General features: G+C 42.2%; 3 protein-coding genes across 4 annotated transcripts; 1 reads left to right on the top strand and 2 right to left on the bottom strand.

Annotated features, from left to right (window-relative positions):
• Window positions 1-1,177: 1,177 nt before the first annotated feature.
• Window positions 1,178-3,903, bottom strand: LOC120745005. Its single transcript, XM_040049599.1, has 3 exons — window positions 3,666-3,903; window positions 1,296-3,196; window positions 1,178-1,186 (listed from the first exon to the last, which is right to left on the bottom strand). Exons 2-3 carry the CDS (start codon window positions 2,310-2,312, stop codon window positions 1,178-1,180), a joined length of 1,026 nt encoding a protein of 341 aa, XP_039905533.1. The 5' UTR covers window positions 2,313-3,196; window positions 3,666-3,903.
• A 1,365-nt stretch (window positions 3,904-5,268) lies between these two features.
• Window positions 5,269-10,815, bottom strand: LOC120745007 (ribonuclease inhibitor-like). 2 transcript variants are annotated; one of them, XM_040049601.1, is made up of 7 exons: window positions 10,095-10,815; window positions 9,793-9,966; window positions 9,099-9,260; window positions 8,818-8,991; window positions 6,454-6,630; window positions 6,050-6,226; window positions 5,269-5,303 (listed from the first exon to the last, which is right to left on the bottom strand). In XM_040049601.1, the coding sequence occupies exons 2-7, from the start codon at window positions 9,846-9,848 to the stop codon at window positions 5,294-5,296; spliced, it is 756 nt and encodes a 251-aa protein (XP_039905535.1). In that variant the 5' UTR covers window positions 9,849-9,966; window positions 10,095-10,815; the 3' UTR covers window positions 5,269-5,293. The 2 variants fall into 2 exon arrangements, with proteins under 2 accessions (XP_039905535.1, XP_039905536.1); XM_040049602.1 differs by having other exon boundaries at window positions 10,177-10,815.
• Window positions 10,816-12,117: 1,302 nt separating this feature from the next.
• LOC120745004 (CST complex subunit CTC1-like) lies at window positions 12,118-13,539 on the top strand. Its single transcript, XM_040049598.1, has 5 exons — window positions 12,118-12,311; window positions 12,615-12,683; window positions 12,757-12,919; window positions 13,123-13,178; window positions 13,285-13,539. The coding sequence occupies exons 1-5, from the start codon at window positions 12,118-12,120 to the stop codon at window positions 13,484-13,486; spliced, it is 684 nt and encodes a 227-aa protein (XP_039905532.1). The 3' UTR covers window positions 13,487-13,539.
• Window positions 13,540-21,807: the final 8,268 nt, after the last annotated feature.

Raw genomic sequence — 21,807 nt, 5'->3', positions numbered from 1 at the left:
AACTATAGTACAGAAATGTTCCCTTGAAAAGGGTACAATAGGGTACCTATGAGGGTACCCCCCCCAGCGACAACCTATTTCGTACCTAAAGAGACAAAAATGTACCCCAATAGTCCAAAATATTTGGTTATTTAACCATTTATTTTCGATAACAGAATCACATCAAAGCATTTAAACAACCACAGGAATACATCCTTGATTACATTTGTACATTGCCATAGGACATGTCAAGAAAAATACATTCATTTAAAAAAAGTAAACAATCACATAAAGACATTAAACACCTGAACACAATGTTTTGACAGATCACAGAGATGGTATGTATTTAAAAAACTGTCCACACAAATGTTTTGCTCTACTTCATCAAGCCAGAATATATATATGTCATATATGTAGACAAAGTGGAAAATGTGCTTGCAATCACGTCACACAGAATACCTCAAGGACACAAACAGCCTATCATCAACTAAATAGGTGTCTAGAGCTTGAAAGTCTAATTCATTTCCTGGATTGAACAGGATCCAGTCATTGTCAACTGCCACTTGGTAAGCATGGAAATGACATCCATAAGTGCAAGGAAGTAACAGTTTCCCACACAATACCCAACAAGTATCAACATTCAAAATATACTTGATTTTAAAGAATATAGGTATGGCTTCAGTGTGTACATGGCCAACTACAAAAACATCCTCAAGTTCATACTTGACACTGGTGACAGATATAGCAGACACACGCTGAAGCACTTTATCCTGAAAATGCACATCTGTAAAACTTTTGTTCATTTCCAGAGCATTCTGTAAGTCACCTGGCAGAGATGAAAATGGCACACTGACACTTGTGCTGAGTGAATGTTCAAAGTCAACAAGCAACCTATCTGAAGAAAACTCCCAGCACTGTTTCATTTGATGACGATTGCTAAGAGTTGCAGTGATGTTTACAAAGTTTTTGCATTTACTCGCTATATTTTTGAAATATTGATGCTTGCTTTCATATCTCATACACCACAAAGGGCGAAGAGGACCATACATCAAAATCAGCCTTGGGTAGTGAATAAGGTAGTGACACTTGGGTGTTAAAACATTTCCAAAGACTTCTGTAGTCATTTCAAGAAATTCTTGAATAAGCAGGTTTAAATGAGCAAGCTCATCTTCTCTCACATTTGTAGCCATTACAAGATCTACGATTTCTGAACATAATAAGAACACATGCCAATATGGAGTGCCAGGTGGAACATGGTGAGCCATTAAAAAAGGCAAGAGCCTGAAAAGACACCATTTTTGACTGGCTGATCCAACTATGTTAGAATTTCGAAGCATCTTTTCTGCCAGTGGCACTGGTCTGTTTGGCTTGTCATTCCTCCCAAACTTCACATTTTTCAGCTCATCATTGATTTCATATATGGTGATGTGCTTTTCCCTGTGAGCTTTACAAATAACCAAGTTCATTACCAAAGGAATAACCCCCTCCAGCAAGTCGTGCATTACATCTGGGGGAAGAGACTGGGTCACATCAAAATAAGGCAGTGCATCAAATGTACAGTTACCATACACACCATACAAAGCAGCACTCTCTGGGTTGTTTTCCACACAGTTTATGTGGTACTCATGTACTTTGGTTGTTCTAATAACAAAATGGTCCTCACAAAAGTGCTGTTGTATCTCCGAGTGCGAGGCCATACAAAATCGGCATATTCTGCCTGTATTGAAAGACATTGAGAAACGCCCAATCATATGAGCGGAAAGGTTGTCGCATGAAATGGTAGCAAGAGCAGCATGAACTGTGTGCTGTACTTCATCGACACAGATAGTGAAACCCTCTGTGGACAGCATCTTCAAGTCAGTTATCAAGGGCTGAAGTATAGTTTCAAGCCCACACTCTTTTAAATGTGAATGGCGAACCAGTAAGGCTAAATGAATGTGACTCAACTTTGAGCAATGTTTTCCACTTATGTTTCCTATAGTATAATAAAATGCACAGATTTTGTATTTATTTCGTTTTGCACCAAGTGGGTTCACAATTTCAAATTCATCTTCATAAAAATGAAGTCTTAGAGCTTGAGGATGGTCTTTGAAAAATGAGTGGTCTTTAAAATACATGCCATCTTTGTAATCAGTCAAAACATCATCATCTTGATTTCTGTGGTTATCCAGAACAATTTGTTCCCACACATCCTCCACCTGACAGTATTTGTTTAATACCTGTGGGATTGGAACATACGAATAACTACCAATTTTCACACCAGAATGGTCTCTTACTGTGTAACTGATAGGTTCTGTCATGTTCATTTTTGATTTGCAGTGTTCTTTTATCATAAATGGTGAACGAATTGAATCACATGCTTTCTGGAAAAAATCTGAAGTAGACAAAACCTGCTCAAGTTCTGGACAATCACTGAGGCGGAAACCATGTTTATCCAAATGATAACGAATAAACGAGTCGTAGTTTTCTTTAAAAAAAAACACAAAAGAAAACTAAGATCATCAACGATGTCTTGCTGAACAGAGTGTGGAAGGTTATTTTTTTCAGTACATTTGAGAATAAAGCTACATAAATGATCTCCTAAATTATCAAGCAAACTGTCCATACTAGGTAGTGTGGGCTGCTGAACTGTGTGCGTCTCGTCTGAACTGTGTGTGTGGGTCTTCAACCTCTTTGTGTGCATGGTTTTCAAATCCATCTTCAACTACCTCAAGGCTATTCAAAACAGAGGGTTTGTGTTTGTGATACACATGGTGTCGAAAAGAGTGATACTTGGAAAAAGCTGCCTGGCAGTCATTTATTCCATAAGTGATGCTGAAATGAGGCTCATGTGCGTGTACTAACCCAACATGTGTAATCAACTTCCTCAGAGTAAATGCCCTTTTTGAACATTTTGAACATTTGTGGAGTGAGGGCATATTTAATAGAGTTGGTTAAGTACCCTGGTGACACTTACTGGCAGGGGTTTGTCTCCCTCGTCTCCTATGTTGACAATGCAGTTCTGAAGAAAGACAAGTATTTTCTTGAAGTATGCAGGGTAGGTCATGTTGAACACGAAGAAGGTGGAGAATGCTGAGATGTAGGCCTCATCCAGCGAGCGGCACGAGCAAACATCCACTCCTTCAACTGTCACAACACAGCGACACTGTCTTAAGAGGGCAGTTGTCCAACTCTTATCCTTCATTCGAATGGTTGGGTATGGACTCGTGGGAGTATTCTGCAGAAGAGGAAGAAAAACATTAGTATACAGTATGTTTAAGCAATATGTGCCAAGTGGATTTTCAACAGATTCCTCAAATTACCTTCTTTTTTTGCTGCAAAACAAAACTGTCTATTCTGATAACCTGTAAACATGGCCCCTACTCCAAACAAAAAGCTTCTTGACCAATGACTGTTGTGGTAGTGTTTGATAAGCTGCTAAAGTTTGACATAATATTCAAGGGCAAAAGCAATCACCCCTGACAGTGACAGTGCCTGTGAAGAAGAATTTCCCTAAGGGGACAATAAAGGTCTATCTATCTATATAAACACCAGAATAAAACCCAAGAGCACAGCAGCACTGTGGATTAACAGCAGTGTTTCCCCTACATTAGCTTAGCTGTGATGCTGAACCGCAGCTGAATTCAGCTCCATGCCAACAAAACACCGAGAATGAAACTTGGCTATGCATTGCATCATGCATTTACCTCTCCAAGGATGACGAAATCTTCTATCTTCTCCTTGAAGATGGATGGCAAGAGGAGAAGTGCCCCCTTGAAGTCAATTCCTAGGTCATACAGATGCAAATGCACTTCATTAGATTTTGATAGCATGCAAATTCCCATTAACATGCTCTTGACATGGCACTATGGTACATCAATTATCTTTGGAAGAGAGAGCAAATGAATTGTCACAAAATTTACTATTTGTATGAGGTGAAATTAGCACCTGTAATGTAGACCTTCTTCAGTGGCAAATCCTTGGTCATTTGAAGAACATTTTGAAGAAAAGCAGTGAAGTTTTCGCTAAAGCGGCAACAGATGTTTTCTTGCCAGGGATGCATTAAATCAACCTCATCACACAACTGGAAATGAAAAGAGCAGAATAGACAAAAGAATGACATTTTACATTGAGGATTTAAACTTTTGACTTGTTTAAAGACAGACTGGAGATCTCACCCTGGGTCAACACACCTGAATCACATGATTAGTTCATTACCAGGTCTCTGGAGAAATTCAAGACATGTTGAGAAGGTAATTTAACCCTTTAAATCAGCTGTGATGGATCAAGGACACCGACCCTCATGGACTGGGATTGGGGACCCCTGTAGTAATGACTTCATGAACTTCTTCACAAATAAAATGTTAACCATTAAAGGAAAAAAATACCCATAATTATCTCACAGATGTAACATTATCTACAGCTAGTTTCAGTGCCATTAATATTCATTTTGTTTTTTTCTTTAATTAATCTTTCTGAGTTAACTTCAGTAATTACTTCCTCCAAACCATAAATGTGTCTTTTAGACCCCATTCCTACAAGACTGCTCAGAGTAGTTAAACCTTTACTTAAAAAGGCATCTCTAGACCCAGCTGTCTTAGCTAATTATAGGCCAATCTCCAACCTTCCTTTCATATCAACAATCCTTGAAAGACTAGTCATCAAACAACTAAGAGATCATCAGCAGAGGAATGGCTTATTTGAAGAGTTAGATCTGTTGAATCCAGAATTCAAAATCCTGCTCCTCACATACAAGGTCTTAAAATAATCAGGCCCCATCTTATCTGCATGGCCTTATGGTACCATCGTAACACTGCAGGCTTACTTGTTGTTCCTAGACTATTTAAAAGTAGAATGAGGGGGAGAGCCTTCAGTTTTCAGGCCCTTCTTCTGTGGAACCGGCTTCCAGTTTGGATTTGGGAGACAGACACTATATCTACTTTTAAGATTAGATTATATTATTCTAGGCAAGGAGTATCCTCTCCAGGCCTCAAGTGCTGGTTTCCTGCAGGTTTAAGATCTGTCCTTGATCCAACACAGCTGATTTAAATGGCTAAATTACCTCCTCAACATGTCTTAATGAACTAATCATTTGATTAAGGTGTGTTGACCCAGGGTAATATCTAAAACCTCAGGAACACCTGTTGTAGGGTCTACCTTACAATGTAAAGTACCTTGAAGCTAGAGTTGCTGTGACTTGGCACTCTGTAAATAAAACTGAATTCAATTGAATAGCTAAAGACACATTGGTTGAGTTTGTCAAAAAAGCCTTTGTAGAATCAAACTGCTTTCTTCCGTTCGGTCACTTTGTCTTCCTCTCCATCTTTCAAGAGTCTTACTTCACCCTGAACAGAACAACAGAGAATTAGAAATGCCTGGTCACTGACTACAACCCAGAGAAAATCAGCATGCTTTTACGGCGAGAACCCGTCATTTCCAAGCCTGAAGCAGCACATCAGGTCCAGACAAGAGTTATTTGTTTTGTGGCCATAACTCATCAGGATCCATCTGCTACTGCAGAGTTCTGCTATGATATCCTGAGAATTTTCAAGGATAACATTACATTTAGATTTACTCTGAGTACTTTAAGCATTTCAGCCACAGTGTCTGTACACTAGCTTCCCTGTTCTCTTTTTTTTCCTGTTTTCGCTTGCGCAGAGTGAAAATCCAGTAAAATCACTAGTCACTATTTTGACATACTGTAGAAAAACCACTAGGCTAAGGAGGTGCAGGATTTATATAGAGCAATTAATAACCCTAACTCTGAGTGCGCCAAATGTTTGAGTAGAGTAGAAACAGTCCAGTTGCCATTTACTTATCTAATGTAGACTCTGAAGAGTAAAGAGATATTTCCAAATTTGTTGTCCAGGTGATTTTGTCAATAAAGCCTCGCCTGCCTCTCCTTTGCCTAACTTTTACTTCCCCTTCAGAATCCGAATAGTTTAATAATTCCTAAGGAAACTATGTATTCTTGTTGTCTCTATCACTCATAGAGATTCAAGGACATTTTTATCACAAAGTTAATAAATTTGAAACTGGGAAGCAATTTATAGTAAAGTATATTTTAATCATGACAGACTGACTCATTCACCTTAGAGTCTCCAGTCTATATTCTGGACTCTCCAACAGACTGGACAATTGGCTTACTCCAGTGTCTCCCAGATGATTGTTTAGAGTCACATCCAACTCTCTTAGATGGGAGGGGTTGGATTTCAGAGCTGAAGCCAAGAAAGAACAGCTGAGGTTTGACAAACTGCAGAAACTGAGTCTGGAAAAAGAATTATAAACAGTCAGGCTTAATAAAAAAGTAATTAGTGTAACACGCTAATCATTGATTACTTGTGATTTAAGGTTAGTGCAATACAACTACAAGTAATTAATGGGCTTGACATGAATATAGAACAGGCTTTGAAAATAACTCAGTATAATGCAAACTGTCAGAACTACCCTTAATCTCTACACATGGTTTAATAATTTATGAATGTGCAATCTAACCTGAGAATTTCCAGTCTACAGTTTGGACTCTCCAGGAAATCACACAGCTGCTTCACTCCTGAATCCCATAGGGGATTGTTGTGACTCAGGTCCAGGTACCTCAGGTGGTAAGGATTGGATTTGAGAGCTGAGGCCAGATAATCACAGCCTTTGGGCGTAATCTGACAGACAGACAGTCTGAAAGAATAGAAAATAATTCATGGCAAAAAAAAGAAGAAAAGAATTCACAGATGTCTGATGTTTGAGCAAAAGACAGATTTCTTTATCTAGCTCTAAAGAAGCAGCTCAACCCGAGTATGTAGCAAACAATCTGACCTGTGGATTCTCAAATGTACGCTTAAAAATAATTCAATTATTCATTTAACAACACAGAAATACAAACAAAATGTCAAACAAATGCATGAAAGAAAAACATGTAGACTTTTAAAATTCTACAATGAATCTTTTTAGAAGAGGTCAAGCTAACGTTAAAATGTCCTGTGATTGAAAATTACAATTACATGGTAAATCTTATGAGAGAGATAGTGAGGCAATCCTTCCAATAGAGCTTGTAAATAAATTTGATATAATTCTGCTCTCTGATGTTAGCTAAGGAGGACCATCCAATATTTTTTAATAAATGATATAATGGTAGGCAGAAAAATAATCAGCTGTGGCAGATTGTAACACCACAGCAAGAGTCACCTTTGCTGCTGAGGATAAATTCATCTGAGTCAGAAATTACAAGTTAACAGAACCTCAGATTAGAGCCCAGATAAATGCCACCCAGAGTTCCAGTAGCAGACACGTCCCTACATCAGCTGTTCAAAGGAGACTCTGTGAATCAGGACTTTATGGTCAAATAACTGCTAAGAAACCACAACTAAGGAAAAGCAACAAGCAGAAGAGATATGTTTCTGCCAAGAAACACAAGAAATAGACATTAGACCAGTGGAAATCTGTGCTTTGGACTGATGAGTCCAAATGTTAGATCTGTGGTTCCACATTTTGTCTTTGACAGAAAATGTAAATAGATGGTCTTTACATGGTTCCCACTGTGAAGCACGGAGGAGGAGTTGTGATGTTGTGGGGGTGCTTTAAAGGAGTCACTGATTGGGATTTATTCAAAACTAAAGGCACACTGAACCAGCATGGCTACCACAGCATCCTGCAACAACATGCCATCATTGATTTTCCAACAGTACAATGACCCCAAACACACCTCCAGGCTTTGTAAGGGCTATTTGACCAAGAAGGAGAGTGATGGAGTGCTGAGCAAGATGTTCTGGCCTCCATAGTCACCTGACCTAAACCCAATAATTAAGTTATAGACTATATATAGTCTATAACTTAATTATTGTCTGTAGCATGGGATGTATATGAAAAACGTGTATACTTACTGCATTTGAATCATTTTAACCATATGTAACCAACTGCATATGTGTTTTGGGGGAAAATAAAGGCTTTGATTTTGCCACTCCATTGATTTCTTTGCCACCCTCATGCCACCCTAAGAAAATTTCTCTAGATCCGCCCCTGAGGGTGTGTTGTGAGTTTCCCTTGATTTCTGAGTCGACAAGCGCCTTTGTTACTGGGACCAGTCATTTTAAAAACGACCCCATCAGAACCCATGAGAAAGGCAAGAAATGCATTATTGCTCAGTCTGCAGTATCTTTCCCAGAGCAAACACCAATTGCAAAACACATACTAAAAATAAACCAAGCATGACAAGAAGTCCTGAAAAGCTGTTTAGAACAGCGTACTATGTTGCAAAGAGTGAACTACCATTGGCAAGATTTAGCAGTCTTTGCAAACTTCAAAAAGCAAATGTCCTAGATCTTGGTTCCACTTGCCTCTTACTGAAGACTGATTTATGTTCTACACAGTTCTTGCAAGTTCATAGAAATTTCTGTTCAATTAGAACCAAATATTTGAGTTGATGATTGTAATTTGTTGTAGTAATTTGTGTTTTAAATATTTTTAAATTGATGTTTTGTTTCCTTTACAATATTATACATGAAAGTATAATATTGTAAAGGAAACAAAACATCAATCAAAAAATTGTCCTTTTTTTTTAAATTCTGGATACTCAAATTTATTTTGGGCTACCAAAAACTGAAGAGTGCCTGCCCGAAGGGCTACCAGGGATTTTGAAATTTTGCGAGCCCTGTAATTGAAAGAATAATAGCACGTTTAGTGTTTCAGTTGAATATCCCTTGGTTTTAGAATATAAAACAAAGCTCCTTGTAAATACATGTGGTGGATGAAAAAATAAACAAACGTCCGATTACCATTCAGCACATGTTGATGCTTATGGAACAGACCTGAAAGCCATACAGTGGACTTTAGCAAGACTAAAAGGTGCAGTAAATATGACTTCAGTACCTTAGAGTATCCAGTTTACAACACAATGATTCTAGGGCAGTGGAAAGCCACTTCACTCCTGAATCCTGTATCTTGTTTTTACTCAGGTCCAGCTCTCTCAGATGGGAGGGGTTAGACATCAGAGCCAAGGCTAGAGAATCACAGCTCATCTCTGACAACTTACATGAGCTCAATCTGAAAACAACACATTCGTCATTAATTACAATATATATGAATGACACATTGGGATTTTGTCCAAATCAGTCTGTAGCAATATAATCTTAAATAAAGTTCTGTTTAACCTGAGAGTCACTAGTTTACACTTTGGATTCTCCAGTCCACAAGACAGATGCTCCATGCCAGAATCATGCAAATTTTTGCCACTCAGGTCCAGCTCTCTCAGACGAGACATTAGAAATGAGATTAGATAGCGACTGGTCTCAATCAACATACAGCCTTTCAGCCTGCAATTAAAAATGAAGTTATTAAAAATACCTCAGTAGGTAGTGGTTATATTTGTCCATCACAACATTTAGAATCTACATTTTAACCATTTTATGTGGTACACAAAATCCTATCATAAAACTAGTGTTGATTTTATGTTTATTTATTTTTTTTGTCTCATGAAAACTAAAATACAAGTGAATAAGAATAATGTAAGTAAAATGGACAAATAAAAACATGATAAAAATGTTCTGGAGAGAAAATATTTAATCACAACTTCATGTCAAAAAGAATCAGACCTTTACATTAGTCAACACTAGACTAAAACTAAAATAATTGTGATGCCTAAAGGCTTATGCCTTTTATGACTAAAGCTAAGTGATGTTTTTGTGAAAAGATTACAACTAAAACTGTCCAAATTAACACTTGCACAAATAGAATTTTGAAAAAATATTAGTAGATATATAAGTATTTTTTTTATGTCAAATATATGTAATCATCACCAAAGCAATAATGCTAATGAGCTATCACAACTGAACAATGCTGCCTGACCTCAAAATTTCAAGATGGCATTCTGAGTTCTCCAGTTCAGCTAACAGTCGTTTCATTCCAGCATCTTGCAGAGAGTTAAAACTCAAATCCAGCTCCTTCAAATAGGATGAGTTGGATTTTAGAGCCAATGCCAGAATCACACAGGAACTCTCTGACAGTTTGCATTTCTGAAGTCTGTAGATAAAGGACAAATATAAAATGAAAAGATGTGCAGGAACAAGACATTATTGTACATTTGAAGCCATTACATTAAAATACAAAAACATATACGGCATTCACCATGAAAGAACTGCTATACTAACTTCAGACTCTCTAGTCTACAATGTGGACTCTTTAGTCCACCAGATAGAAGCTTCAAGCTGAAATCTTGCAAATAATTCTCACTTAAGTCCAGTTTTCTTAGGTGGGAGGGGTTTGACTTCAAAGCTGAGGCCAACAATTCATAGTGAATCCCTGAGAGTCCACAGCCAGAAAGTCTGCAGTAAAAAGTTTATATTAAATGTAGTTAGTAACACGGAGAGCAGCAACTGAACAAAGAAAATGCAGATTAGAGAAAACTCAATAAATTACTTTGCAAAATAAAACAATCCATCTGAAATGCAGCCCAAACCATGAATGAACCTCCACTGTGTTTTTCAGATGGCTGTATATTTGCATTGTTGGACCTCTGTCCTGGTTTCTGTACATCCTGACGATGGTTTAGCCCCAACGTATCAAATTTAGATTCATCACTCAGACATGTTTCCATTGATTTTCAGTGAAGTTATTGTGTAATTCAACATACCATAGCCTTTTTTTTCAAGTTTTATGACTTAATAGCTTCTTGATAGTCACTCTTCCACCCAGACCATTTCTGATGAGGCTTCATTGAAGAGTAGATGGATTCTGGACTGTGGTATGAACCTACCTCTGCTGGAGGTTTCATCCTGTAAAAAGGAATTTTTCCTTCATATTGATAACACTCTGCCAAATCAAACATACAAAGTTACTCTTGTTTAGCAGAAAGTCACTCAAATGATCCACAGGTCATATGTCTGTGAAGGTTCTCAGTCATCCAGGTCATCGTAGTCAAAGGAGCTTGCAAAGAAAAGTGTCTGGACTTCTTTAAGTTTCTTGAAGACGTTTCACCTCTCATCCGAGAAGCTTCTTCAATTCTAAGGTCAAATGGCGGAGAGTCCCAGATTTAAACCCAGTGGGAGTATCCCCCTAAAGAGGGACAAAAGGACCCCCTGATGATCCTCTAATCACCTGAGCCAAGGTGTGAAAATGGTTGTGGGTCCAAATCAGCCAGGGTTTCGGGTGAGCTCATTGTGAAACCTGGCTCCACCTTATCATGCAAATTCCTGAGGTCAGATAGTCCAGGATGTGAGTGGGCGTTAAGGCGTCTGGGGAGGGAACTCAAAACTGGATTTGAGTGGTCAGCCTGTTGAGTGGGATTTTGTGGTTGATGGTATCGAAGGCTGCGCTAAGATCTAGCAAAATGATCACGGAACAATTTCCTGCATCAGATGCCATTAGTAGATCATTATAGACCCTTAAGAGAGCGGTCTCCGTAGAGTGCTGCTTTTGAAAGCCAGACTGAAAAGGGTCAAAAATCTGCAATCGGCATAGAAAGGACCTGAACTGATTTTCTACAATCTTTTCTAGTAATTTACTTATAAATGGCAATCTTGAAATAGGACGATAACTACTAGGGGAGGTAGGATCTAGATTCTGTTTTTTTAACAGGGGGGTTACCTCAGCATGTTTAAAATAGGACGGGACACAGCTTTGCCTCAGTGAATTGTTGATGATGGATAGTAGTGTGGGACCAATGCTGGTGAGAGTCCCAGACAGGACAGAGGGAGGTAATATATCTAAGGAGCATGTTCATGATTTCATTTTACCTATTGATGCAATTAAGTCATTGAGTGTGATTGGAGAAAAATAAGTAAATGACCCGGGACAACAAGGGGCATCTTCATAAGGGGAGGCACTTGAGGAGATTTTGGATCTCAAGTCCATCACCTTATTTACAAAGTAATTGAGGAAAGTGCTACAGTCTTCGGCAGAAAGTAACACAGCATGCTGAGTTGGAGGAGAAACAATACTGTTGATAGTATCAAATAGAATTCTTGGATTATTTTTATGATGATTTATGAGATTATTGAAGTAAGAGGATCTGGCCTCTTTAACTGACTCATTATATAAGTGAAGAAGTTCTTTGAAGTGTTCTCGATGGACAACCAGCCCATTGGACTTCCAGAGACGCTCTGCTTTTCGACAGGAGCGTCGAAGACCACGGGTTTGATTATTTAAGCATGGTGTGCAGGAACTAACAGTGCAATGACTAGTTTTGAAAGGAGCAACTTGATTAAGAATGGCAAGACAGTGTACATTAAAAGAATTAATAAGGATGTCAACCTCGTCAGAAGAAGGTTTAAGATTAAAAAGAGTAAGCCACACCACACCCCCTACCCACCTGGCCTGTTGCCGGGTAACACTCTGCTGTTGTCTGGTTTCCAGAGCAGGCTGTCCAGGTGAGACACACATAGACAGGCTTATAAATGTTTGGACTCTTTATTTGGACTCATTTCCAACCAATGTAACCCCCAATAAAGTTATGAATTATCTTGCATTAATAGGCTGTTGATTTTCTTTACTCGTTTCAGGTATGACTTTTGATGATACTGCCAAAAGCAAGCATGTATAATGTTTAATCATCTGGGAATGTACCCAGATTTATTTATTTATTTAGACAGAGATCTTGACCCCCCAATGTTCAATACAAAGTTACGCCGATGGTTACGTACCTGTGCGGTTTACCTGTGTGTGTGTTTCAGGACAGGAAGTGTGTACTGCACGTACTTACCTGTCAGCTCCATAACTGTGGTCTCCCTGGGAGACACCAGGTAAGTTTACTGGTAAAGTCTGGTTCACGTGTTTGTCGTGCTGTTGTTTATTTGTTTGTTTGGTTTCTATCAGCTCGGCCCAGCCTCCTCCTCCTGCTCCCATCATGCACCTGGGTGAGGGGGCTCTGAGCAGCAAGCAGAGGTGCACTGTGGGACAGGTCAAAGGTCACGTGGTGTGTTTCCTGTTCCTGCAACTGCAGTGGAGCTGCTCGCTGTGTGGCAGCGTGTACACACAGGTACTGCATAAAATACACACAGTGTGTACAGGATGTGTTTAGTTGTAGTTTCTCGGGTGCAGTGAAAGTACTCAGAGTGCTTCATGTGTTGTTAGCGTGTTGGTGGTGTGTTAGTGTTGGTGCACGTAAGTAAAGTGTCATTTTGGAGGAAACTGCTCACGATTTCAGGTGTGTGTGTTTACCTGTTGCTCTCTCTCTCTCAGGGCTGCAGCAGCTCTCAGTGTCACTCGACCTCGTCAGTGTTTCAGTCCAAAGCAAAGTAAGAGCAGCTTCCTGTTGAGCTCACCTGCTGATACATGTTAATCACCTGGATGAGTCAGGTGACAGTCACATGATCAAACCATGTCGCTCTGCTCTTCGATCAGGCTGGTGATCGATGACGGGACAGGTGAGGCTCACGTCTGGTTCTCAGCTGCTCTGGTTCGTGCTCTGCTGGGATTGGCTGATGCTCAGTGGGAGGGGCTTCAAAGAGCACTCAGGGTCAGAGGTGACATCAGAGTCTTCCCTCGTGGGCAGAGCCAGGTCAGTAGCACCTTTCAGGTGTATATATTTACCTGTCACAGGTGAGTCACGTGCTCATCGTCGTCTTTAAACTTTATTTTATCTTTAAAATTTAAGATGAGGCTTTAACTGTGAAAGGGCACATTGGGTGTGATGGGCACATGATGAAATGATTCAGCAGAAAATTCATGAAATAATGAACAGTTACAGCCAAAACAAAGGATATAGTGAAAAAAATACAGCAGTCAATGGTCTTCAACAATGATAGCAGACCATCACCTCCATATCATATCCAAGTGCATAAAAAAGGATATAAGCGGTTTTGTTCATTTGAGTTACCAACTGAACACTTCCCATTAAACCTTTCTGAATTAATTAGGCCAACAAGCCCTTCAGGAATACTGTGGGTAATACTGGTAATATGCCCTGGATTCCTGCTTCCTCAGCAGAAGAAGCAGGCAGGCTGTGAGACCCAAACCAGATTCCACATCTGGATGCTATGAGCGAAAAACCTACCGACCAACCTCCCTCCCAATTCTTTAAAACCACATAGCCGCAGATACACATTAGGGATAAATGAGTGATAAATAAACCTGGAAATGAATGCTCGTTGTATAACAGCTAGATAGACTGCAATAACAGACAGAAAAAAAGAATGCACAATAAAAGAAAATGCAAAATAAAAATAAATGCAGATTACAGAATACTAACGCAGGCTATGCCAAATAATACATTGTAATCAGGTTTTAAGCTATATCTACAAGAGTCAGGCACTAATATGCAAGGCCACCAGAAGACATCCAAGAACATTTTTTGCAACACAAAGTTTGCCACATTCTTGCCACCACTGCGCTCGAGTCTGCCAGCTTTCCAAGGTTTATGTACAACAACTACCATTAAATATCTAAGTACCAAGTAAGAAAGAAGCAAATGAGAAGAAAATTAGGCAACAGAGCTAAGACTTTCAGGACGGGGGACTCAATGGGAAACTTAAGCAATCGGGCATGTATAATATATATAATAATAATAATAATAATAATAATAATTTAAAAAAAAAACACTCAGCACGCCCCTGCGGGCGGTTTATCCTTCATGCTCGGGTCCTCTACCAGAGGCCTGGGAGCTTGAGGGCCCTGCGCAGTATCTTAGCTGTTCCCAGGACTGCGCTCTTCTGGACAGAGATCTCCGATGTTATTCCCGGGATCTGCTGGAGCCACTCGCCTAGCTTGGGAGTCACCGCACCTAGTGCTCCGATTACCACGGGGACCACCGTTACCTTCACCCTCCACATCCTCTCGAGCTCTTCTCTGAGCCCTTGGTATTTCTCCAGCTTCTCGTGTTCCTTTTTCCTGATATTGCTGTCATTCGGAACCGATACATCGATCACTACGGCCATCTTCTTCTGTTTGTCTACCACCACTATGTCCGGTTGGTTAGCCACCACCATTTTGTCCGTCTGTATCTGGAAGTCCCACAGGATCTTAGCTCGGTCATTCTCCACCACCCTTGGGGGCATCTCCCATTTTGACCTCGGGACTTCCAGGTTATACTCGGCACAGATGTTCCTGTACACTATGCCGGCCACTTGGTTATGGCGTTCCATGTATGCCTTGCCTGCTAGCATCTTGCACCCTGCTGTTATGTGCTGGATTGTCTCTGGGGCATCTTTACACAGCCTGCACCTGGGGTCTTGCCTGGTGTGATAGACCCCAGCCTCTATGGATCTTGTGCTCAGAGCTTGTTCTTGTGCTGCCATGATTAGTGCCTCTGTGCTGTCTTTCAGTCCAGCTTTGTCCAGCCACTGGTAGGATTTCTGGATATCAGCCACCTCCTCTATCTGCCGGTGGTACATACCGTGCAGGGGCCTGTCCTTCCATGATGGTTCCTCGTCTCCCTCCTCTTTCTTGGGTTTCTGCTGCCTGAGGTATTCACTGAGCACTCGGTCAGTTGGGGCCATCTTCCCAATGTATTCTTGGATGTTTGTTGTCTCATCCTGGACTGTGGTGCTGACACTCACCAGTCCCCGGCCCCCTTCCTTCCGCTTAGCGTACAGCTTCAGGGTGCTGGACTTGGGGTGAAACCCTCCATGCATGGTAAGGAGCTTTCTTGTCTTTATGTCAGTGGCTTCTATCTCCTCCTTTGGCCAGCCTATTACCCCAGCAGGGTACCTGATCACGGGCAGGGCGTACGTGTTGATGGCCCGGATCTTGTTCTTACCATTCAGCTGACTCCTCAGGACTTGCCTGACCCTCTGCAGGTACTTGGTGGTTGCAGCTTTTCTAGCGGCCTCTTCATGGTTCCCATTCACCTGCGGGATCCCGCACTTGATGGTGACTTGTGCTATAGGCTTGGAGTTGGCCTCTAATGTTGTACGCCACATCCCCATTGAGTTCCTGATGAAGGCTCTTAGGGTCCCATTGATCTTGTACAATTCTAGGCATTCCAGTATCCAGCTGTGGGGCATTGAGTCATAGGCCTTCTTGTAATCAATCCAGGCAGTGCACAGGTTGGTCAGTCTGGTCTTGCAGTCTCGGCTAACTGTTCTGTCTACCAGTAGCTGGTGTTTTGTGCCTCTGGTATTCTTGCCAATCCCTTTCTGTGTCCCGCTCATGTATTGACCCATGTGCCTGTTCATCTTAGCCGATATGATGCCTGACAGGAGCTTCCATGTAGTACTGAGGCAGGTTATTGGTCGGTAGTTGGAGGGGACCGGTCCCTTCTTGGGGTCCTTGGGGATCAGGACCGTCCGACCTTCGGTTAGCCATTCCGGGTGTCTCTTGTTAACTAGCAGCTGGTTCATTTGTGCTGCCAGACGCTCGTGGAGTGCAGTCAGCTTCTTTAGCCAGTAGGCGTGAACCATGTCGGGCCCTGGTGCTGTCCAACTCTTTATACTGGAGACCCTTTCTTGGATATCTGCCACTGTGATGGTTACTGGACCCTGTTCAGGGAGGTCGCTGTGGTCTGCCCTCAGATCCACTAGCCACTGAGCATTGCCGTTATGGGTTGCGTCCTTCTCCCATATGCTCTTCCAGTATTGCTCCGTCTCCAGCCTTAGTGGTGCTGTTCTCTTATTATTATTGTTCCCTTGCCACTGAGAGTACACCTTTGCTGGTTCTGTGGAGAACAGCTGGTTTATTCTTATTCTGCCTTCTATCTCTCTGGTGTACCTCCTCAAGCGGCTGGCCAAGGCTATGAGTCTTTGCTTGGCAGTTTCCAAGGCCTCAGGTATGGACAGCTTGCTGTATTTCTTATGCACCTTCTTTGTCGCACCTTTCTGCAACTCCGTTAGTTGGCTAACCTCCCTCCGTGCTACTTTGATCTTGCCCTCTAGCCTCCTTCTCCATGGAGGGTACTGCCCCTTGTGGCTGTTCAACTTGTAGCCAAGCATCTCACTGATCAGTGATCAGTGAGATCATCTTATGATCTCTATATATATACATCTATATATACATATATATATATATATATATATATATATATATATATATATATATATATATATATATATATATATATATATATATATATATATATATATATAGATGTATATATATATATATATATATATATATATATATATATATACATCTATATATGTATATATATATATATATATATATATAATAACTTTTCCCTATCATCTTTCAATAAACTGCATTTACCTCCTGAATGACTACTTAACTCACCAGTGATGCTCTGCAAGTAACAAAGAGGTATTCACTAGAGATTAACTCACATTATCTAACCCTACCCCAGGGCACATTTTGTCTTTAAAATTTAAGATCAGGTCATGTTTTTATTTCTGAGGCTTTAACTGTGAAAGGGCATATCCTCTTTACATCCTGGTAACAGCTCCGTCTGCTCACACTTTACTGCTGAACTGGTTTGGGGGCGTGGCCACTTCCACCTTTAAAAGTCTGTAGGTGTGACGGACCCACGCTGGACTCACGTGAACAGGAGGGAGCGGGCTTACAGCCATGTATTTCAGCGAGACTCAGGTCGTGCCCCTGACTCCACCCACTCGACCTGAAGAAGCAGCAGGTGGTGTAGTTCTGAGGGTAATCAGGGCTGACCAGCTCCATGTTCACTGCAACGCCACACCTCCCACATGGAGGGTGGAGACCACAGGGGAGGGGCAGGACAACGTTTAGGACTCGGGTTGGGACCCCATCCTTGGGGTGGACCGATTTTTGTTAGCGCGTGTTTTGGGGTTTAAAAGCCACAGAGACGCGGTGCTTAGGAAAAATGCATTTCAGCTGTGCTGATGCTCCTGACACGTATAAGACTGGGGAAACCTGCATTCAGCTGGAACTGAAAAACACTATGTCCAGATAAACACAATCAACTTTTGGAGAAAAATAAAAGATTCTTCATCAGACTAACAACTAAAAACATGACACTTACCTTAACAGTATGGGCTACATCAAATATATTCAAGACCGACAACAACACTTCTCACTGCTGCTAATTTTAACAAAACTAAACAAAAAGTAGAAAAAGGCAATTCACCAAGTCTTGAAAAGTCAAACTGAAAAATAGAAATACAGAATAAAGTAAAATATCCATCCAGATCTTTACCACCAACAACATAAAATCTATCTTGATTAAAAGGCCTAATTCTCCAATAAATTAGCAATAATAAAGTAAGAAAAAATGAGACATTCAATTTATGGACGCTCAAATTAACAGAGTGACATTAAACGCACCTCATTGCTTGCCGTAGCGTTCTTCGCAGCTGCACTTCACCTCAAAGGTCGGTTAATACATCGGATTTAACTTAACCAAAGTCCAATTAAAGGAAAATAAATGTTTCTAACATGACCGGGGTAGCGGTCATGTCCGGGTGGGGGCTCTTTTGGCTCTCGGGTGACTGTTTCCTCGTGGCTGCGTGCAGCGGGGCTAGGGGAGGGTCTGTGCTGACGGACGTGGGTTACTGACCTGGTAGCCTGGCTGCCCCTGGGTGGGTCCGGGATGGGCGTGAGGTTCTGGGGGTGCTCCGTCTCTGGGCTGGGGCCCGGGCCGGGCCTCGGGGCCTTGGGTCCTGGTTTGTGTGTCGCCGGGGTTGTGGGCGGGTGGGTGCATGGGGGCCCATCCCTGGCGCGGGGTGCCGCCGGTGCGTCGAGCCGCCTGGGGGGCTCTTCAACTGGTGGGGGAGATTGTCACACCTTGCAGGAGCTTTCCTCTCCTCAGGAACTCTCTGCAGGAGGGGGAGACACAGGAGAGGTGGAGGAAGATCTCAGCCTGGGCGTCTATTGTCTCATGTATTCTGGAAGATGAATGGATGGTGGGGTGGGTGCAGTTTTCTCTGTGGTGGGGTTGGGTGGACTGTCCAGGGCTCTGTGGAGCCGGGGGGCGCTACTGCACTGGGCCCCGGTCTGATGGGCCTGGGCCCCCTTTCCCTGGCGGGTCGCGGAGGGTGGGAGTGCCTACTGGGGTCAGCGGGGGAGCTGGCCCCAGGGAGGGGTTACCTGCCCCTCCCTTCCTTCCCTCCCCATCTCCAGCTGCCTCCCTCTTCCCGCTCCTCCACAACCACCCACACATGCAGGGCCTTGGAGTAGGGGTATGTCACCAGGGTGCAGAGGAGGCTACCCCCCCCTCTGTCCCCTTCTGGCTGCCTCTGCCTCAATTTTATCCCACAACTTAGACATTCACATTATTCACACTCTCATTACACATACATATAGGATCTTGGGGGTGGGCACAATCACGGAGTCCAAATTACCATCAGGGTGTATACCTCACCCCTGACGTCGTTGCCCACCTCTCAATTTTAAATACACTTAGTCATTGAGGGCTAGCAGGAGGGACTATGCGCCTACCTGCTGCTCCTTGGCAGGTAGCTCCATGCCCTCCTGGGTTTTAATTGCACCTTAGAACACATATGCATCAACACTACAATGAGCGGGTGGAGGGAGGTTTGGAGTCTTCTCCCACCCCCATTCTCTGCGGCCTGCTGGAGCGGGGGGGCTAGGAGGAGGAGTTGGCCGTCCGACTGCGGTCTGGGGTGTGGGGCCTCCCTGCTGCTGCGGAGTCGGGGTGGTCTGCCTCTCCCCACCGCAGGGAAAAGGGTAACACCACCTGGGTCTGGGTGCAATTCCCCCCTCCAGGGGCAAGGGTACCTAGACCCGGTTTGTAGAGTACGCTTGGGGAGTGTGATTGTGTGTACAGCGTCTCTTTATGTCTGTCTCCATGTTGGTTGAGTGTGGAGTAAGTGCCTATGAGAGCATGAGGGTGGGAATGGATGTTTGTGTCTGTGCGTGCCTGTATATCTGTGTCTATATGTCAGGTTGGGTATCAGACGCCACCTCTCTGGGGACATCTCAGGCCCTCCAAGGTTTGGAGGCCTATCTCCACCCACCACCACTTCCCCTGCCAGTGGCGGACTCCCTCAGGTGTCGGTGCGTTGGTGGTTCTTTGTGTCTGGGGGTGGGCGTCTGGGTACACACCGGCTCACTCCTTGGCGGCTGCTTATCGGGGCCTGGAGCCTGGGGCTCGCTCGGGCCACTCCGGAGGTGGGGTGGCCCCGGCCTCTCGGCCTGGGGCTCGGTCACTCAGGCACAGCTGGCTGCCGGCGGAGCTCACGGGCGCGTCACTGCAACTCCCCCTGGCTTCTGCTCCGCGGCTTCTGAGTGAGCCCTCATCTGGGACTCTCCTCAGCTCTTACTGGGACAGTGGCGCGGCTGCCCCTCTGTTGGTCTTCCTTGGTCTCTTGTGTTCTGGGGGCCTCTGGATGTCTGGAGTCTTGATCTCCTCCATACCTGCTTCATGCCCTGGAGGACGGGGCTGTGGCTCCCCACACTCCCTAGCAGATCGTTACATGGAGAAACCTTTGGAATGCAAGCATGCTGATCCACACAGGTATGCACACAGGTGTACACACGGGTATTCACAGACGCGGACTACAGCTTTCTTGGCTGCTGCCTCAAAGCACATTGTGCGCTGTCTATCTTGCGTGCTGCACAATATCGTTTATTATTTAGTAACTATTGATATCTATGACTAGCTAGTTTATTGTGATGGTGCTTTGTTTTCTTTATTATTATGTTGCTCTTTGTTGTTTGCTGTCTCCTCTGTTTGTTTGTTTTTTGTTTGTTTTTTCTTTCTCCATACAGGTGACCCAGGAGGTTTTTTTTTTGTTTTTCTTTTTTTTTTTTCTCTCTCTTCCCCCCCCTTCTCACCGTCTCTTCTCCCCTTTGGTTTTCTCTCTTTCTCTCCCTCTCTTTCTCTCATTCATTCCCCCTGTCCTATTTATTAAAAAAAAAAAAAAAAAAAAAAAAAAAAAAAAAAAAAAAATGACAAAGGATGAACTGAAGCTCTGCCATCACGTAATGTCGCATACTGCTGTTTCTGATGTCATTTAAGAAAAAAAAAAAAAAAAAAAAAAAAAAAAAAAAAGGACTCGGGTTGGGACCCCATCCTTGGGGTGGACCGATTTTTGTTAGCGCGTGTTTTGGGGTTTAAAAGCCACAGACACGCGGTGCTTAGGAAAAATGCATTTCAGCTGTGCTGATGCTCCTGACACGTATAAGACTGGGGAAACCTGCATTCAGCTGGAACTGAAAAACACTATGTCCAGATAAACACAATCAACTTTTGGAGAAAAATAAAAGATTCTTCATCAGACTAACAACTAAAAACATGACACTTACCTTAACAGTATGGGCTACATCAAATATATTCAAGACCGACAACAACACTTCTCACTGCTGCTAATTTTAACAAAACTAAACAAAAAGTAGAAAAAGGCAATTCACCAAGTCTTGAAAAGTCAAACTGAAAAATAGAAATACAGAATAAAGTAAAATATCCATCCAGATCTTTACCACCAACAACATAAAATCTATCTTGATTAAAAGGCCTAATTCTCCAATAAATTAGCAATAATAAAGTAAGAAAAAATGAGACATTCAATTTATGGACGCTCAAATTAACAGAGTGACATTAAACGCACCTCATTGCTTGCCGTAGCGTTCTTCGCAGCTGCACTTCACCTCAAAGGTCGGTTAATACATCGGATTTAACTTAACCAAAGTCCAATTAAAGGAAAATAAATGTTTCTAACAAATACAATGAAGAAGATTAAAATAATTCACTGTCAGTTACTGTCGCTGTGAGTTTGACGAGGTTAGCTGCTTCATTTGGTTCTGTCTAAAGTTACAGTTCTCTCAGTGATCCAGTGTTTATATGATAAGATGCATGTTTAATGCAGAAAGTTGGAATTACAAGTTGGTAAGAAGCTTTTTAACAAAGGTTTGATTTAAGCTTTAAGTTCAAAGGTGAAAGAAATTTCACATTTGATGAAGGAAGATCAAGGCTAACAAGGACATAGGTCAAAGGTCAAATTAAGGTAAGGTGATAATAGATTGTATGTTGAGCTAAAACCGTAG

This window comes from Simochromis diagramma, unplaced genomic scaffold, assembly GCF_900408965.1.
Source record: "Simochromis diagramma unplaced genomic scaffold, fSimDia1.1 OVJJ01000616.1, whole genome shotgun sequence".
Taxonomy (NCBI): domain Eukaryota; kingdom Metazoa; phylum Chordata; class Actinopteri; order Cichliformes; family Cichlidae; genus Simochromis; species Simochromis diagramma.
The sequence above is the reverse complement of the archived record's forward strand: the minus strand, read 5'-3'. Positions and strand labels throughout refer to the sequence as shown.

What these genes read in the sequence shown, in the direction of transcription:
- LOC120745005 (XM_040049599.1), bottom strand. Translation starts at nt 2,312, where the DNA reads ATGATAAAAGAACACTGCAAATCAAAAATGAACATGACAGAACCTATC.
- LOC120745007 (XM_040049601.1), bottom strand. Translation starts at nt 9,848, where the DNA reads ATGAAACGACTGTTAGCTGAACTGGAGAACTCAGAATGCCATCTTGAA. An exon ending in TGCCATCTTGAAATTTTGAG is followed by an intron (nt 9,261 to 9,792) that starts GTCAGGCAGCAT and finishes TTTTAATTGCAG; the next exon opens with GCTGAAAGGCTGTATGTTGA. An exon ending in TGTAAACTGGATACTCTAAG is followed by an intron (nt 6,631 to 8,817) that starts GTACTGAAGTCA and finishes CTATTCTTTCAG; the next exon opens with ACTGTCTGTCTGTCAGATTA.
- LOC120745004 (XM_040049598.1), top strand. Translation starts at nt 12,118, where the DNA reads ATGACTAGTTTTGAAAGGAGCAACTTGATTAAGAATGGCAAGACAGTG. An exon ending in TTCCAGAGCAGGCTGTCCAG is followed by an intron (nt 12,312 to 12,614) that starts GTGAGACACACA and finishes TGTGTGTTTCAG; the next exon opens with GACAGGAAGTGTGTACTGCA. An exon ending in GTGGCAGCGTGTACACACAG is followed by an intron (nt 12,920 to 13,122) that starts GTACTGCATAAA and finishes TCTCTCTCTCAG; the next exon opens with GGCTGCAGCAGCTCTCAGTG.